At 40.2% G+C, this 18,979-nt stretch overlaps 1 protein-coding gene across 1 annotated transcript in view; it reads right to left on the bottom strand.

Annotated features, from left to right (window-relative positions):
• Nucleotides 1-1,518: 1,518 nt before the first annotated feature.
• Nucleotides 1,519-18,979, bottom strand: part of COL21A1 (collagen type XXI alpha 1 chain) — a 165,843-nt gene continuing 148,382 nt past the window's right edge. Inside the window, exons 22-30 of the mRNA XM_038742664.1 lie at nucleotides 17,760-17,831; nucleotides 13,186-13,221; nucleotides 12,260-12,304; nucleotides 9,433-9,465; nucleotides 8,806-8,952; nucleotides 8,072-8,126; nucleotides 7,709-7,909; nucleotides 3,499-3,576; nucleotides 1,519-2,741 (exon numbers count right to left, since the gene is read on the bottom strand). Coding sequence (XP_038598592.1) covers nucleotides 2,554-2,741; nucleotides 3,499-3,576; nucleotides 7,709-7,909; nucleotides 8,072-8,126; nucleotides 8,806-8,952; nucleotides 9,433-9,465; nucleotides 12,260-12,304; nucleotides 13,186-13,221; nucleotides 17,760-17,831 — 855 coding nt within the window. The 3' untranslated portion in view covers nucleotides 1,519-2,553. The remainder of the gene's footprint in view (nucleotides 2,742-3,498; nucleotides 3,577-7,708; nucleotides 7,910-8,071; nucleotides 8,127-8,805; nucleotides 8,953-9,432; nucleotides 9,466-12,259; nucleotides 12,305-13,185; nucleotides 13,222-17,759; nucleotides 17,832-18,979) is intronic.

Genomic DNA, 18,979 nt, shown 5'->3' with positions numbered 1-18,979 from the left:
CTCCTCCAGGTGGCCTTCCCAGACTGAGCCCCCTCCTTCCTCTCCCCCTCCTTCCTCTCCCCCTCCTTCCTCTCCCCCTCCTCCCCCTCCCCCCCCCGCCTTACCTCCTTCCCTCCCCTACAGCACCTGTATATATGTTCGTACATATCTATTACTCTATTTTACTTGTACATATCTATTCTATTTATTTTATTTTGTTAATATGTTTGGTTTTGTTCTCTGTCTCCCCCTTCTAGACTGTGAGCCCACTGTTGGGTAGTGACTGTCTCTATATGCTGCCAACTTGTACTTCCCAAGCACTTAGTACAGTGCTCTGCACACAGTAAGCACTCAATAAATACGATTGATTGATTGATTGTGGCACATTATAAACTCCACACATAAGTTGTTCACTACCAAAGGGACCACAGCATAGTGCCTAGTGCAGTATAGCATAATTCAGAAGGCAGTGGCTTGGCAGCAACCATGATCTTCACCATTCATGTTAACCAAGGTATTTTTCAGGATGTCCACTGGGGCTATCCACCACTCATAATGTCTTAGGCAGTTCTTCGGACAAAACCTTCACTGCATAGTCCTGTCAAGCATTACCTAACTGGCAGAACTGGAACTAGAACCCAATCTCCTGACTTCCAGAGTCAATGGAAAAGTATTACTAACAATAGATGTGTTGAAAATAGATTTATCAAATTGAACCATCAAAGTATCAGCTTTATTTTTGAGATTATCCCTCCCAATTGTTGCCTGTCACACAGGCAGCAGGGCAGAGGGGAACCACTTGACAGCCAGACCTTTATAGAAATAACCAATTAGGGACTATTATTGTTATTATCATTATTCCAACTTGTACCTCCCAAGCGCTTAGTACAGTGCTCTGCACAAAGTAAGCACTCAAATACGATTGAATGAATGAATGAATTATGGTGTTTATTAAGTGCTTATTATACGTAAAGCACTGTTTCAAGCCCTGGAGGTAAGATACAAGTTAATCAGGCCAGATACAGTCTCAGTTCCACATGAGGCTCACAGTCCAAGAAGGAGGGAGAACAGGCAGTAAATCCCCATTTTACAGAAGGAAACAGAGGCACAGAGAAGTTGTGACTTGCCCAAGGTCACACAGAAGACAAGTGGCAGGGCTGGGATTAGAACCAAAATCCTCTGATTCCTAGGCCCTTGCTCTTTCCCTTAGACGATGCTGGCTCTCTATGACCAAGGACTGAGTTATGTGGAATGGGATATGCCTGAAGATGAGACTTGCTCATACCCATTATAGGGAAGATGGATACTGGGCAACAAGCAGGGGGCTCACAGAGGTGCCCACCATAATTCCAAAATACACGCTCAGGATGATGCAGGCATATTTGAGTTTTTGGCAGAGGGAGACTGACATGCCAAAGTATCATTAACTTGCTTAACTCATTTTCATGGAGTCATAATTAGTTTATAATTCACTGTATAATTCAAAGTATAATTCATTCATTACCATAAAATCTGTACAAAATTTTATTTTACCTTGAATGTCAAGCACATTACAAAAGTTATAGCATGTCAACTGAACAAAACTGAAAAATCACTTATAAATCCAAGTACAGTACTAGGACTGTTCATATTAATTTAATAGTCTTACCACATGTCAAAATCTAATACAATTTGTGCATTTGCTTTCTTTTGGACTCACCCTTTTTTCCTAACTTTGCATACAATGAAAATTAGCATACAGTTGTTTTATTTAATTAAAACTGAAACATGAACCAGCACACAGACTTGGCAGTTGGAGAGCATGAAGTACTTGTGAAACTTTTTTTTGTCATTGGACATATTTAACAGATTTAATAACACTGGGATGAACATTTACATGCACAAATAAAAATAAGATTTTCCAATGGTCTTCTAGAATATAAATGTAGATAAAAAATAATAATTTTGGTAAAATTGAATGTCAAATATTTTTGGCCTAATTCTATCCACAATCAAAAACCATTATCACTAAACAAACTTATTTAGGATGTGGTTGAAATGATGACAAAGCAGGACAGTATTAGTTTTTTCAAAATGAAATACAGCTTTTCTTGGCTAGTGTTAAAGCATGAACTATGAGATAAGAAGGATAAATAAGGATGAGATTCACATAGACACAAAATGAACTAGCCACATTCTGATAATAAAATGAAATGATTTACTGCACGAAGGCTAAATGTGAAACATTTCACAGTGATTTGCAAGTGATCAACTAATATTCAGTTTGCTACAAGGCAATGGCTGTGGATAATTTCATTGTATTCAATCTACACAATGAAACAAATGGACTCAACCAGAACCCTTTGGGAGTTAATCAATGCTACTAAACTAAAAGCCCCAAGTATTAATGAAGAGCCTTTAGAATCAAATGGCTGATCTTTTCCATATGTTATTAAGACCTTTGGATTTGTTCTTTTACAAAACTAGAGGTACGTTAGTTTATTTTCAAGGGAGTGTCATTGGTAATCTTCCTGAGACTTGAAAGACCATAGAAGGTAAGCACCAGACCTGTTTTGCTGGAGAAGGCATGACACATTAATAGTTTGGTCCTTTCCTGAATGGATCTCTTCCTACAATAACACTAAAGCAGAGAGATGGATCACATATTCCGGGGGACCCAGTTTGTCCTTGTATTCCAGGATTTCCATGATCCCCATCTTTGCCTGGAAGACCCGGTTCCCCAGGACGCCCTTCTTTGCTGATTCCCGGAGGACCTTCTGGACCTAAAGAAATCAGAGCAATACCAATGTGGTGAACCTAATCCAGAAGTTTTTCTTCATAACTGAACTCCTTTATGCTACCACACTCTCTTGTTTGACTTCTTATTGGACAGTGAGTTGTCCTCTTCTCTAAGCTAAATCAGGTTTCCTTTATGTAATGTGCATTCACTCATTTCCTCAGCTGAGAATGTTCACTTTAGAGTAAATGTAGCAATGTAGAAATGTGCTATTCAAGTGAAAATAATTTATAATGACAATGCAGACAGAGAAATCAATGATGCTGAGGAGAAACAAGCCAAGGGCATTGCCCCAACAGTATCACAGTAATATAAGGCCCCTACAAAATGGGCATTTATGCCCAGTAGATAACACGGCAATCCATACTCGCCGTTAAAGAAAACCCAATGGATTCTGTAGGAGAATGGCAAGTGTCACAGAAAAGTGTTTGTGTATGTGATTCTGTGAGTATGAATGTGAGTGTGTGTGTGTGTGTGTGCATGTGCGTGTATGCACACAAGTGTGCCTAGAAGCCTAGCACTTTGATGGGGATCAAGGGAAGGGTGAGAAAGAGCCCACTTTATATCAGCTGTTGTTTCCTTGGTTGTAATTGAAGAGGCTGGTGGAGGCATACATACTATCCAGAATTAAAAGATTGATGTAGTTTCCTAACATGGAGTTATTTTGGTGTATTTGTAAACCCCGATGGTGGGTGGGTTCTTCTCTTACTAGGATATGTCCCACTTATTATCCCATCTCTTACCAGGTGGGCCAGGGGGTCCCTGTTCTCCTGGATTCCCGAACCCTTGGCTGCCCTTTGCTCCATTTCTTCCTGGTTGCCCTGCAAGATGCAAAAGACAAAATAAATGCTATTCTTGAAAACCATGATTTTACAAAATCTTTTCAAGATGGTAAATGTCAATGTTGCAAGGAAATTAGTTTTAAAAATAAAGACATATATCCAGTGGATCTTGTTATCTATTCTGTTTCAGTTTGCTAAATATGAAAAGAACTAGCCTGCCAGAACTATCCTCTAGATGGAGTCTCTCCCTCAGGTATAACAGATGAGCCTTGATTTAGAACTTGTGCAAAGGAACTCGTTATAGTGCTTAGGGACATCTGCAGTGCTACTCACACTCTACTGACCCTACCAAACATTTTTTTCAAGGCATTTGTTGAGCATTTATTATGTTCCAGACCCTGTACTAAGCATTGAAATAGATACAAGATAATCAGGTTGCACATAGTCCATGTCCCACATGGGGCTCATAGTCTTAATCCCCATTTTACAGATGAGGTAACTAAGGCACAGAGAAGTTGAGTGACTTGCCCAGGGGTACACAGCAGACAAGTGATAGAGCTGTGATTAGAACCCAGGTCCTCGTGAAGCAGAGTGGCTTAGCTGAAAGAGCACGGGCTTGGGAGAAAGAGGTTGAGGGTTCTAATCTCAGCTCCACCACTTATCAGCTATGTGACTTTGGGCAAGTCACCAACTTCTCTGTGCCTCACTCACCTCATCTGTAAAATGGGGATTAAGACCATGAGCCCCATGGTAGGGCAACCTCATTGCCTTGTATCTACCCCAGCGCTTAGACCAGTGCTTGGCACATAGTTAAGCACTTAACAAATACCCCATTATTATTCTGACACCCAAGCCCATGTTCTATCCCATAGGCCACACTGCTTATTTTCCCTCTAATGAAGGCAGTGCAAGTATTAAGTTGGTAGGCAGGGGCAAAGCACATTGCCAAGTGCATGTGATCTTAGCCCGCATTAGCCAGCTATAGGCAGAGCTGGGACTAGACCTCAGATCTCCTATTCCCAGAGCAGTGCTTCTTCTATTGGGCCAACCACAAGCTCACCTCTTCCAAGAGGCCTTCCCAGACTGAGTCCCCCTTTTCCTCTTCTCTTCCCCATCCTCCACACCCTACCTCCTTCCCCTCCCCACAGCACCTGTATGTATGTTTGTACATATTTCTTACTCTATTTTACTTGTACATATTTACTATTCTGTTTATTTTGTTAATGATGTGCGTTTAGCTTTAATTCTGTTTGTTCTGACGATTTGACACTTGTCTACATGTTTTGTTTTGTTGTATGTCACCCCCTTCTAGACTGTGAGCCCATTGTTGGGTAGGGACTGTCTCTATATGTTGCCAACCTGTATTTCCCAAGTGCTTAGTACAGTGCACTGCACACAGTAAGTGCTCAATAAATACGACTGACTGAATGAATGAACAAGCTTAACCAAAGTATGTTATTTAGTGGAAAGAGCAGGAGTCTGGGAATCAATCTTGGCTTTACCCCATGCCTGCTTTGTGACCTTGGGTAGGTCACTTAATGCTTCTGTTTACCCACCTGTAAAATGAAGATTAAATATCTCTTCCCTCTCCCCTTTAGAGTGTGAGCCCTGTGTGGTACAAAGACTATGTTTGCTCTGATTTTCTTTTATCTGCCCCAGCACTTAGTGCGGGGCTTGGCACATATTACTTAACATATATTACAATTATTATTATTTAAATGAAATTAAGTCAAATAGCAACTAATCTCTGGGGCCTATGACTTAAAAATGTAATAGTGGTTTTATTCATTCATTCAATCATAATTATTGAGCGCTTACTGTGTGCAGAGCACTTTACTAAGTGCTTGGAAAGTACAATTCAGCAACAGATGGAGGCAATCCCTACCCAACAATGGGTTTTAACCTAGTCCTGGGTCGATTAAAGATTTATAGACATTCTTTTGTCACTAAATTGAAGTGTTGAAGATAAGATTACAGGAAAAGGTGGGAATTTCACAGCTAGTACCTCTTTCAAGATATGTAATGTAAACCTTCCTCTCTACACTCACCTTCCTCCCTCTGCCCAAATATCATCTCTTTAAACCAGTGGCTTCTGGAACTCTGAAGTTTCCTTGCACTGCCTCAGTCACTAAAATGGGTACTGATCACCTTCAGATATGTTTCTCATTTCGTCTCTGGGAGAAAAAATCCCATTAACTCCACAAAATGGCAAAAGAACATTTGACTGTCTATTGTATTGTTATTATGTTATATTGTTCTCTCCTAAGTGCTTGGAATAGTACTCTGCAAACAGTAAATGCTCAATATATGATTGATTAATTTCTAATATGAAATACTACTGCCTCAAATATCCAGTATGAAGCCCCACAGGATGACGAATGAAAGGGTCACCATATTGGCAAATGTACCTCCAAAAACCCAAAAATCAATATTGAGGAAAGAATCTGCCCACCATTCTATTAATCCTTCCCTCCTCTCAACCCTGAGACTTATTGAGCAGGACTTTGAAAAGCATTCTTCTGTCAAAGCTTCCATCTTCTTCAAGACAAGTTTTTTTTCACCATGCATCAACCCGGGGATAAAAGCTGCTAAGAAAAAACATCAGTGGTAACTGCCACCTTGTTGTTGTTAATGTTACTGTATTAAGAGTTGGAGTTGGCACAGGTTGGACAAAGTCCCTGTCCCACATGAAGCTCACAGTCTTAATCTCCATTTTACAGATGAGATGACAGGAACAGAGAAGTGAAGTGATTTGCCCAAGGTCACAGAGCAAACAATTGGTGGAGCCAGAATTAGAACTCAGATGTTTCTGACTTCCAAGTCTGTGCTCTATCTATTAAGCTACACTCCCTCCCAGCACCAAGGTCCTTACCCTTTCCCTCTTTCCCTCTTCTCTTATAGAATAGGGGACATGTAGGAGAGAAAAAAGAGGGAGAGGATAAAGAAAAAAGATGTGGGAATAAACAATCTACCTGAGAGTGGCCTGGAAGTGAGGGAAAATCATCTCAACCCATTCCTCAGATGAGGAAGGTAAAAGCAATATAAAAGCCTAAAGAGGATACAGTGGGGATTATTCCACTTAAAACAGTATTGTTCCCCAAGGGTACTTTTCCATTTGGGGATGGTGCCAATAACAAAATACCAAACTAAACTGATAATCCTAAACCTACCTACCCTTACCACATAAGGGCAACTGATATTTAGGTGGGTTTTTTAGACTAATTGGGAGGGACTCCCAAAGCTAGATTTCCCCAGAACAAAATGAATACTCTTTAGAAATTCAAATAAATCAATATGAGCCTTCTTTGCTGACCTTTAACAGAACAAATGATTAAATACCAATCAATCAATAGTATTTATTGAGTACAGAGAACAGTGCTAAATGCTTAGGAGAGTACAATACAATGAAGTTGGTAGTCACATTCCTTGCCCATAGCAAATTTACATTCTAGAAGGGGAGACTGACATTAATATAAATAATTTATGGATATATACATGAGCACATATTCCCCCATTTGTTGTGTGGAAAGTAAGCCTGTAAATATTTTATACTATTAAGATATTTGTGGGTTCTGTAATTTTTTTAAATCAATTCTTATTTGGTTCTGATCTGAATGGAAGGTTTTCTTTTAATCATTCAAAAACATTCAAAACACTGAAACCCAATTGAAAATGTCAGTTCACTCCCTAAAGACTCTTGGTGAAAATAATGAGTATTAGCTTTCCCTCAACTTCCAAATGAGTCATATATCTCATAAAGGATGGCACAGTATATAAAACTTGTAGCACAGCAGCCACAGGGAACCTCTATATTAGGTGAAGGAACTAATCCACACATGCCATATGCCACAAGCACAATACATTAGGAAGAGACATGGAAATTTCCATTTCAATTGGTAGTAGAGCAATCACAATTATTAAGTAGATTGTAAAGTCATTGTGGGAAGAGAACATGATTAGCAACTCTGTTATACTGTACTCCCCCAAGCGCTTTGTATATTTCTCTGCACACAGTAAGGCTCAATAAATGTGATTGATTGATTGATTGATTGAGCACCCACTCAGTGGTTCTAGACTCTTGAGAAGTGGAGAATACAGAAGTGATACACATTCCCTGACCACAAATTGCTCACCCTCTAATGGTGAGAGAGACATAAAAATAGCCGAATACCTTTTAATCCCCGGGCACCAGGACGCCCAGGCCCTCCCATCTGTCCTGGAACCCCATCTCTCCCTGGGAAACCAGGAAATCCTCTGGGGCCTTCTGGTCCTGTTGGGCCAGGTGGTCCGGGAGCACCTGGAGAGCCATCTTGGGACTGACAACGATCACAACTTTGCAACCTTCCATTGTGAAGTAAGACCGGCAGCTGGGCTGAAACAAGTTAAAACGGATAGTGTTAATTAGGTGTTGGTTGTAGATCCATGAATTCAAATATGACAAAGTAATTCATTCCCCCTTACACCAAATATGACGAATACTTTTTTTAAATTTATACTTATAAATAGCTGCTGTTTGAATTGAGTTTGGGCTTACCTCTCAACACATCTGTGCAAACCTGCCGGATAAACTGCTCTGAAAACTCTCTTCCCTGCATTAAACATCCACATGTTATTCTGTACATGAATACTGCTCACAAAACATTAATAAACAACACAAAAACATGGCATGCACTGAATCAAAATGGAACTATAGTTATACAACTGATATTGTGGACTGTGGCCTAGAGGGAACCAATTTTAACAAGGTAGGGAGAAAATGTAAGGTGCCCCAAATGACCCCCAACTCCTATTTCCTCAGTAAAAAAAAAAAAAAAGCACTAATTCTCTGGCTAAGTAGAAAAGTAGCCTGAAAAGAAGATGTTTGTAACTAGTAATTTGTTGCTCCTGTACCTCAGAAAGAAGAGAGCATGACTCTGACACCATCTCCAAGGCTCCTACACCCACTAAAGGTATTGGTTGGAGACACCCATCTAGCAGCTACTACAGAGCTGGGGAGAAGTGGCATGGCATAGTGGAAAAATTTTAATCCATGCTCTGCCACTTGTCTGCTGTGTGGCCGTAGGTGGGTCACTTCATTTCTCTGTGCTTCAATTACCTCATGGTAATGGAGCTAGAGACTGTGAGCCCTCCATGGGACTGGGTCCAACCCACTTTGCTTGTATCCACCCCAGTGCTTAGTATAGTTCCTCGCTCATAGTAAGCACTTAGAAAATACCATCATTATTATCATTATTATCTCAGTTTACCACTGGACTCCAAAATACATACCGGTTTTCCATCTAATCCAGAAGGTCCGGGTGGACCCATGTCTCCAGGTTGTCCTCTTGGACCCATAGGGCCCATTGAGCCATCCTCCCCTGATTCACCTTTCTGACCGCTGGGACCCCGGATGCCAGGGTCTCCTTTCTCACCCTTCTAAAACAAGACAGAACAAAACATCCTTTTAAATGCCCTAGAAACCACAGCTGTTACTTACTAAAAAAAGCCCTTCTAAACATAGCCTATGGAAGCATATTATGATTTCTGAAGACCCCAGATGACTAAAGCTAGAAGCTAAATTTAGTGCAGACTCTTCTTCTGAGGCTTCCTGTTGTAGACATCTTCTGGCCACCTGGGCCCTTTCTTTTTCTTCCTTCTTCTTCTCTGGCCCATTTTTTTTTTACCATTTCTAAGTATATTTGGAACATTACCATTGGGTAGATGGATAAAGGAAGTTGAGATGAAGCTCCAATTCAATTCTGCTTCTTTTTGGTAAAATATTTTGTCAGTCAAAAACACTGATGAAAATGATATTTATGAATTATCTGTGAGTTTTAACTGTCTATGCTATTGTCACCTCTTTCAGATAAGTTCACACAAGTCAGTGAGAAGTTTTTAAAGAATGAAAGTGCATACCTCCCCTCTTGAACCATGTTGACCCTGGGTTCCCTTTGGAAATAAAAAGAAAAATCACTTTAGCATGTGAAAGGACAGTCATTAGTACACTGCTAAACAGTACAATGCTCTGCACACAGTAAGTGCTCAATAAATACGATTGAATGAATTAATACTGTATCCATTTTACTTGCATGAAAACATAAATCATATTTATTGAGTACTTACCATGTGCAGACCAGTATACTAAGAGCTTGGGAGTGTACAATATAACAATAGAGACATTCCTAGGCCACAGTGTCCTGCACATAGTAAATGCTAAACAAATACCACATTTGTTATTTTACTATTATTCCATTAATAACAACCTCTGTTAAAGCTATCACACTTAGTGACTGATACCCTGGGGAGAGAGAAAAATGTCCCATTCCTCACCCTCCTAGAATATACTATCTCCTCTAATTACTAGCCTATCATACTCCTCTTTTCAACACACCCATTCCAATGGCATAACATGGCTGATAAGGACTTTTAAGGATGTTTTTTCTAATTTCTAACCTTTTTGCTACTAAGCTGCCAACAGCTGGTGAATCCAAAGCACATCAAGAAACAATATGAAATTCCTCCCTATATGGGGTTTCTATTTATTTACAAAATATCCCACTTGGCTAAAAAGCTATAGGAAACAAAGTAGATCAAAGTTTGTTATTAAAATATAAAACATTTCATCTGTGAAGCCCTATTTTTGATAGTTAACTTTGATCTTGCAAGCAGCTCTAAATATGAACAATGTAAAGTGGGATCAAAGGAGAAAAGTGAATCAGAGAGAAGGGCCTGACAAGACTGGGTGACAGACACTGCATTTGCCTGAAAAAGAAATGAATTGATTCAAAAATTGTTTTCCTTTAAAATAACTATTGTATTGGCAAAAGCATAATGGGAAGAGATGCAACCTACTATCCCTACAGGGAAATGATTCTTCTCTTGGGTTTCATTATATAAAGAAATGCTTCCTCGCTATTGCTTGTTCTGGTTGCCATGTATGATAATCACAGTGTTGGACAAAGGAAAATGAAATGAGCTTTTCTCCAGAATTAACAGTTAATTGTAGTTGAAGCTCAAAATATGCATCCCTGATGAAGTATGAGAAAAGCGTCTTTAAATGGATTTTTTTAAGCCCTTACTATGTGTCAGAAACTATTCAAAGTGCTGGGATAGTAACAAGGCAAGCAACAGGACTACCTTGCATCAACCCCAGCGCTTAGTACAGTGTTCTGGAACATAGTAAATGCTTAACAAATAGCTTAAAAAACAAAAGATAATCAGGTTGGACACAGTCTGTGACCTACATGGGTCTCACAGTCTTAATCCCCATTTAACAGATGCAGTAACTGAGGCACAGAGAAGTTGTCAGTTGTCCAAGGTCACAAAGCAGACAAGTGGCAGAGATGGGATTAAAACTTAAGTCTTTCTGACTCTCAGGCCCATGATCTATCCATTAGACCACGCTGCATTTGCTTGGACTTCCCACATGACCAGAGCCAATACAAATCCACATGTGCAGAACCTAGAGGAAGTGTGTGTACAGGTAACTAAGAAATGAACCATTGCTGAGTAGAATCTTAGAGCCCTCTAAACAGCATGCAAACACTAGTGTCCAAGGAGTGGGAGATTTGCAGCTTCCTAGCAACCTGACCTCACAGAACAGTTAAGAGGAGCCAGTACACTGGCTGTTGTAAACAGCAAAAAAATATTACAATATTTTGGAGGCAGTAGAGGAAAGCTAAAGAGATAGATGGGAAGCAGAGTGATGACAGACAGGTGGAAAGGAAAAGCAGCATGCATGGAGGAAACCAAAGTACTCAAAAATACTGAACAACAAAGCATTCAGGTGTCCACCCCATGGAGCTGATGGGAGCGAATGAAGGGAGTCCCTTCACTTTTTGAGTGGAATTCACAAACTTGCTGATTCCAAGACCTTAGAGTTTCCAATAGAACTCATAATGGGCATAGTGGCAGTCTGTACTATTGGTATTACAAAACCTCTCCCATCCAAGTTCTCCCCATACCCCTCAAAAAGAAAAAATCTCTGGCCCCTTTTCACCAGCACATTCCAAATGAAAAGTTGGCTGCATAATTATGACCTACTCAATCTTTTTCAGGTTTTCCATCTGTTTGAAAGTACAATTTGCCATCAATTTTTATCCTAATCCTGGAAAGATCTGCCCAATTCATACTGTGCTAAAAATCCTGTGATAATGTAAGCAGGGGATGCCTTAGCTCTTCTGCTCATGAATGGAAGAAGAATTATTTTTATCATTCCTAGTGCTCACAATACCAAGCCACAAATATTGTGAGGAGAGGGGTGGGAAAAACACCACTCTTTCTCCCCTGTGCTGCTTATTTTCACCCCAGGACATGTGTCAATACAATGGTGGGTCTCAGAGGGGCAGGAGGTGAAGGTGGGAAGGGGAGCAGGGGTCCTTGGAGATGAAAGCTCCCTCTGGTTGCAGTGGAAAAGCAAAGATGGAGCTGTTTCTTCCACTCTAGCCACTTAATGGGAACAAAATGAGCAGTGAGGTTCATGATTCCAGGCATGGAGATGGTCAGAATGGCTGCCAACTCTAGGAAAGCTAAGCTTTGTTAAGAATTGTCTGAGGAGAAGCCTCATGGACAATGTACCTCAGGTCTTTTTTTATTAGGCAGACATTTTACACCTGTTATTTTCCCCCATGAAAATTCATGGGAAAACACTTTCCTCTGCCTATATGTCTACAGATGTGCTTTCATCTTGGTGATACTTCGTGGAAAAGGAAATTTAGAGAGCTTAATTATTTTGTGTTTTTACCGGTTGCCCTGGAGTTCCTGATCTTCCATCTTCTCCCTTTTGACCCTTACAAAAAAAGTAAATAAAACATGTAAATTGTAAAACCAGATGTAATTAATCCCTAAATATGCACTAAACTGAAAAAAGTGGAAAAAAAGGTTAAAATAGCTATCTTTTTCGAAGATGATAAAATAATAATTATCAGAAATCATTGTGATTGCTGCATAGTGGATTGAGCACAGGCCTGGGAATCAGAAGGTCACAGGTTCTATTCCCAGCTCCACCACTTCTCTATTGTGTGACCTTGGGCAAGTCACTTCACTTCTCTGGGCTCCAGTGACCTCATATGGAAAATGGGTATTGAGACTGTAAACCCCAGGTGGGACCGTGACTGGGTCCAACCCGATTTGCTTGTATCTACTCCAGCACAGTGCCTGGCACATAGTAAGCACTTAACTAATAGCATTATTATTATTATTGCAATGGTTCCTGGGGAACTAACACAGTATTAAGAAAAAAATTGAATGTAATCCTGCCAGCAAGAAGGCCATAACCTCCCATATTCTAGCACAGAGGTAACTTTTAGTGCCTTGAGAGGCATGATTTGCTAAATGGGCCTCAAATAGGGCTTATCAAGAGAGAGTGAGTGTGTTTCGGCAGGAGGGGCGGGGGGAAGGGTGGCATCTGTACCGCTGCTCTGGCATCTTTTTAAACCCAGGAAACAATGCTGGCGGATCTGTGTGAGTCCAGTTGGCTATGAGCTGAAAGTACTGCACAGCAATGCATGCATTTCCAGCTCAGTCAGGCAGCCAATTTAATAAACCCTTGCTGTGTGCAGAGCTCTGTGCTATGTGCTTAATACCAAATTGTAAAAGCAGAAAGACATATTCCCTATTATGAGGACATTTTTTGACTACTTGATCATTCAGAAAAAAAAGGCATTTTACCTGGATACCTCTTTCACCTGAGTTTCCTTTGTCACCCTGTAAAACACAGGAAGAAACAGAGTTAGAAATGTATTTTCCTTCATCTAAGAAAGTGAAATATCTACAAGTTAATCCTGAAAATGATCAGGTAAAGGTGTCCTACCTAGGGAAACATGGTGACAATGTTAACACAGTGTGGTATTAATAACTAAAATTGCAGTGTTGTTCAGATAAAGATCAGATTACCTAAGCAGTAAACTCTTAATAAATACTATTGCAACTACTAGACAGTTAAAAAAAGCATATCACCCACTTTGATTTCAATGACTTTTTTCCAATAATCTCCAAATACTTTTACATGAACCAGGATCTTAGTCTCACAACAGGTTGAAAGAGGATTTTTCCCCATGGGTATCAAGGAAAATACTAGGGAATGTCCATTTTTAACTTTCTTTGACTGGGGATAAGCTAAAGTGACTTGTCATGAACTCACAGCATGTTAGCTGCAGAGTTAGAATTAGAATTAGAATCTCTTGCTTCCCAAGCTATTATATTATGTGTCATCTCTACTCTCAACATAATAATAACAGTAATTGTGGTATCTGTTAAACTCTTACTACGTGCAGACACTATTCTAAGCACTGGGGTAGATATAAGGTAATAATAATAATAATAATAATAATGGCATTTGTTAAATGCTTACTATGTGCCAGGCACTGTACTAAGCACTGGGGTGTTACATGCAAATCAGGTTGGACAGAGTCCATGTCCCACATGGGGCTCACAGTCTTAATCCCCATTTCACAGATGAGGTAACTGAGGCACAGGGAAGTTAAGTGAGTTCCCCAAGTCCACACAGCAGACAAGTGGCAGAGCCAGGATTAGAGGCCCTGATAAATTAAGTGACTTGCCCAAGGACACATAGCAGACAAATGGAAGAGCTGAGACTAGAACCCAAGACCTTCTAACTCCCAGGGCCGTGCTCTATCTGCTAGCCTGTGCTGCTGCTCCCATTTAAACATTTGGATAAAGTTAAGAACTTTTCAATATCATCACCCTTATGACATGTTTTATACAGACCACTAGGAACTAAATAATGCTGCCCACAAATCCAAAGCTCATTCAAGGAATTAAGGACCTGAATGCCAGCAAATAGTCAAAATGCACAACTAAGACCATTTTGGGGAACTATCTTGTGAGAGCACTCTTCAATAGAAGAGCAAATATAAAGCAAGTTGTTGCTTTCATATAAAATAAAATCCAAACTTCTACCTGTCAGCATATAATATATAATCTGCAGCAGATAGTAGTTCTTCCTTTCCCCAATTTCAATTTTATCAATGATAAAATGGAGGGAGTCAATTTTTTTTTACTATATATCTTGACTGGTTTACTAAATGAAACGTTTGCTTTCATTTAGGACAAAAACTAAATAGTAATACAAAATGTATAATGCTGCCTGAAAAATTGTATTCTCTTTATATTTGTAGAATAACATGGAATTATTCTCTCTATCACAGTTTACCATTGAACACATTTTTTTCAAATATGAATTAATTTCTTTCTTCTGAATGTTCAAAAATTAATTTGACAAGAAATGAAGTTCTGAACTTCCTCCACTGCAAATATTAAGACTTTTGAGGAAAGGTGATATTTTTTTAACCCAGCCAAACTTCTTCCAACAATAATATTCACAAATAGAATATTTTAATAATGTTAACTGAAGCCTGAACATTTCATTTGCAGCTGAAACACGCAGTTCACAACTCAACAGGCATATAAAGCCTTGCCAAATGCACCCCACCAATATTAGCTGTCTCTTCTGGGTCCTGGAGAAGGGCAGAGGAGCGGGAGGGGCCTGCTCATGGGACTTATTTTGGAAATACAAAATCAGGAAAAGAGAGGTGTTCCTCATCTACCCTCTCTCATTCTAATAGGAAGAGGTGTGTGTGCGAGAGAGGAGAGAGGATGCACATATCCTCCCTACAATTTTCCTTGCCCCTGGGGCAGAGATGGAATGTTTATCAAATAAATACTTCAAATTTAGGAAATAAGATGCAGGTCTAACATAAATATTCTTAATCCAAGCTACAAAATAGGTTATGTCTTTTGTTCCTTTTCTCTTCCTGTTATTCCTTTTCTAGCTCTTCACTTATGGGGACAGTCACTTCATTCCTCACACTTTGCTTTGTTGCTAGTTGTTTTTCTTTCCCAATCTCTCCCGCTTTGTTATTTTTTGTTCCCATTTTCCAATCTCCTTCAGTTTTTCTTCATCTCTACTCTTCTTAATTTTCTCTGGGTTTCCTCTATTTTCATTCATTCAATCATATTTATTGAGTGCCTATTGTGTGCAGATCACTGTACTAAGCACTTGGGAGAGTACAACAATAAGCAGACACGTTCCCTCTTTTCCTTAATATTTTCTCTCCCAAGTAGTTCATGGTGAATATTTCTCATATTTAAGCCAAAACAAGAGAGTCTCACTGGAGCGAACTTTAAAAAAAACACATGCTTGCTTAATCAGAATTTATTCAGAATGATTTATAAATTTTGACGTACTATTTCTGATTTTTTGCACAGTGACATTTAAAATTTATTGTGGAACAGGAAGTAAAGGCCAAGTGAAATGTCCTTGCTATCAATGAACCTTTATTCTTATATGTAACAAAGCACACACTGTAACTATAACTCACATCTGAAATCCTTTGGAGGAGCACTTGAGGAAGGAAAGCAGCATGGCCTATGGGAAGAGCAGGACCTTGGGAGTCAGAGGTCTTAGGCTCTGATCCCAGTTCTGCCACTTGTCTGCTGTGTGACCTTGGGCAAGTCACTTACAAACTTTTTCAGTCGCGTTGGAATTCATTTAAAGAAAGATTTATTGTGAAAATATTTTCCTGCTGCACACAATCTGAGAGACTTCAGAAAACAATATTTTTGAGATGATTCTTTCCTCCATTTTGGCAGAGTATAGAAGCTCAGTATTCACATCAATAATCATTTGGGAACTAGGAAACTTGTTGAACTGTTCACTCCCTGCCAAAGTCCACAGAAGGTCCTGTCCTATAGGAAACGCTTTGGATTAAAATGATCATTTCAGGGGCACAGGCCAACTGAAACAAATCCAGTGGTCCAGGTGGAAGAATAAGCCAGTCCACATGGGTCCATTCAGAAAAAGGGAACATGCACAGATACATTTTAGGGTTTGAAGATAAAGCTTCTGTGTGCAGAGCACTGTACTGAGCGCTTGGGAAGTACAAGTTGGCAACATAGAGAGACAGTCCCTACCCAACAGTGTGCTCAGTTACCTCATTTGTAAAATGGGGATTAAGACTGTGAGCCCCCCATGGGACAACCTGATCACCTTGTAACCTTCCCAGTGCTTAGAACAGTGCTTTACATGTAGTAAGCGCTTAATAAATGCCATTATTATTATTACTTCAGAGCCTACGAGGCCCACTCAATCAATCAATCGTATTTATTGAGCACTTACTGTGTGCAGAGCACTGTACTAAGCGCTTAGGAAGTACAAGTTGGCAACACACAATCAATCAATCGTATTGATTGCTCATTGTGTGCAGAGCACTGTACTAAGCGCTTGGGAAGTACAAGATGGCAATATGTGGAGACAGTCCCTACCCAACAGTGGGCTCACAGTCTAAAAGGGACTGCACGTCCCGGGCCACCACAGAAAGGACTGAGCCCGCTGGTGGGTAGGGACCGTCTCTATGTGTTGCCAGCTTGTACTTCCCAAGCGCTTTATTTTGTTAATATGTTTTGTTTTGTTCTCTGTCTCCCCCTTCTAGACTGTGAGCCCACTGTTGGGTAGGGACTGTCTCTATATGTTTCCAACTTGTCCTTCCCAAGCGCTTAGTACAGTGCTCTGCACACAGTAAGTGCTTAATAAATACGAATGATTGATTGATTGATTAATATGTTTTGTTCTCTGTCTCCCCCTTCTAGACTGTGAGACCACTGTTGGGTCGGGACTGTATATGTTGCCAACTTGTCCTTCCCAAGCTCTTAGTACAGTGCTCTGCACACAGTAAGCGCTCAATAAATACGATTGATTGATTGATTGATGAAAGAGTGTGTGTGTGGTGGGGGTCGGTGTTTATTAACTCTGATACATGACCAACAAATCCTCCCACACAGTACAGGATATACATACCCAACACATTAAATTTAAATAATCTTCTCATAAGTAGAGAACGCTATGCCTTTCCAAAACTGATTCATTGAGATTAACTGAAATTATAACACATGCACCCCATTCTTACTTGGTTTCTTCAGGAAATTTTTGAATTTCCCATTTTACTCACTGCCCATCTCTCTGAGCTTCAAAGGGAAGAATCCAAGATAGTAAATGATATATTTAACCCTTGAATTGTCTTGTGTGGCCATCTGACCTTCCCACATTTTTGAGCTACCTGCTCTACCCTCCACTTTGCCTCAGGATGAGTTGTACCAAGAGGTTAGAAAAATATTTAGGGTAGTGTGTAACTCCTGAAAAAACACTTCCAGCTAACAGTCTTCATGATTTTGATAAAATAGACTCAGAAGTCATCACTAAAATGCCACTTTTAAAAAGTACCTACCTTTTGCCCTTGTGCTCCAGGTAAGCCTGTGTATCCTGGTTCTCCTGGAGGCCCCAAAGGTCCTTGTTCTCCCTAAGCAATAAAAAAGCTTCATAAACCTCTCTGATGTGCTTCATGGAAGAACACATTGCCTTCTTTTACAAGTTAAGCTTTTATGTTTTGGTTATGATGTTCTGAAATGGCTGACGTAGTTTATGAGAGAGGCAGCATGGCCTAAAGAAGGAATGTGGCCTAGTGGCAAGAGCATGGGCCTAGGAGACAGAAGAACTGGATTCTAATTCTCTATGTGACCTTGGGCAAGTCACTTCACTTCTCAGGTATCTTCTCTGTAAAATGGGGATCAAGATTGTGATCCCCATGTGGAACACGGACTGTGTCTAACCTGGTTATCTTGTATCTACTCCAGTGTTTAATACAGTGCCTAGCTCAGAGTAAGCATCTAAAAATGCCATTAAAAATAACCCATATGCTGAAAAAAGTCTGTCCTAATACATTGGTTGGTCCAAGGTTGGGGAACTGATGAATTCTCCTATAGTCCATGGCCAGATTAATACATGGCCCAGCAGGTCTGAATTTAAGAGGTCTATGGATAATAGAGGCCCAAGAACATCATAATGTGGCCTCCAGAAGCACAAGCTGCCACCAACACTACAGCCCATCCAAGCATCCAAGCAAAAAGCTGACTTTAAGCATACTGGATGGATCACAGTTTCCCTTCCCCAGTCACTCTCGTTCCTCTCTCCTCCTTCTCCCCACCTAGAGATTTGTTGCTGGGGCCAATCCTGCACATGATTGACAAGCAGGTGGTCAATGCCTGGGTTGGGGGTGGGGAACTGAGCAGTAACAATAATAATAATAATGATGATGGCACTTACACTTACTATGTGTGAAGCACTGTTCTAAACTCTGGGGGGGATACAAGGCAATCAGGTTGTCCCACGTGGGCTTCACAGTCTTAATCCCCATTTTACAGATGAGGTAATTGAGGCTCAGAGAAGTTAATTGACTTGCCCAAAGTCGCACAGCTGACAATCAGCAGAGCCGGGATTAGAACCCATGATCTCTGACACCCAAGCCCGTGCTCTTCCCACAGAGACACGCTGCTTCTCTAAAAAATAATACTGATGGAATTTGTTAAGCGTTTACTATGTGCCAAGCACTGTCCTAAGTGCTGGGGAGGATACAAGATGATCAGGCTGTTCCATGTGGGGCTCATAGTC

This window comes from Tachyglossus aculeatus, chromosome 1, assembly GCF_015852505.1.
Source record: "Tachyglossus aculeatus isolate mTacAcu1 chromosome 1, mTacAcu1.pri, whole genome shotgun sequence".
Taxonomy (NCBI): Eukaryota; Metazoa; Chordata; class Mammalia; order Monotremata; family Tachyglossidae; genus Tachyglossus; species Tachyglossus aculeatus.
The sequence above is the reverse complement of the archived record's forward strand: the minus strand, read 5'-3'. Positions and strand labels throughout refer to the sequence as shown.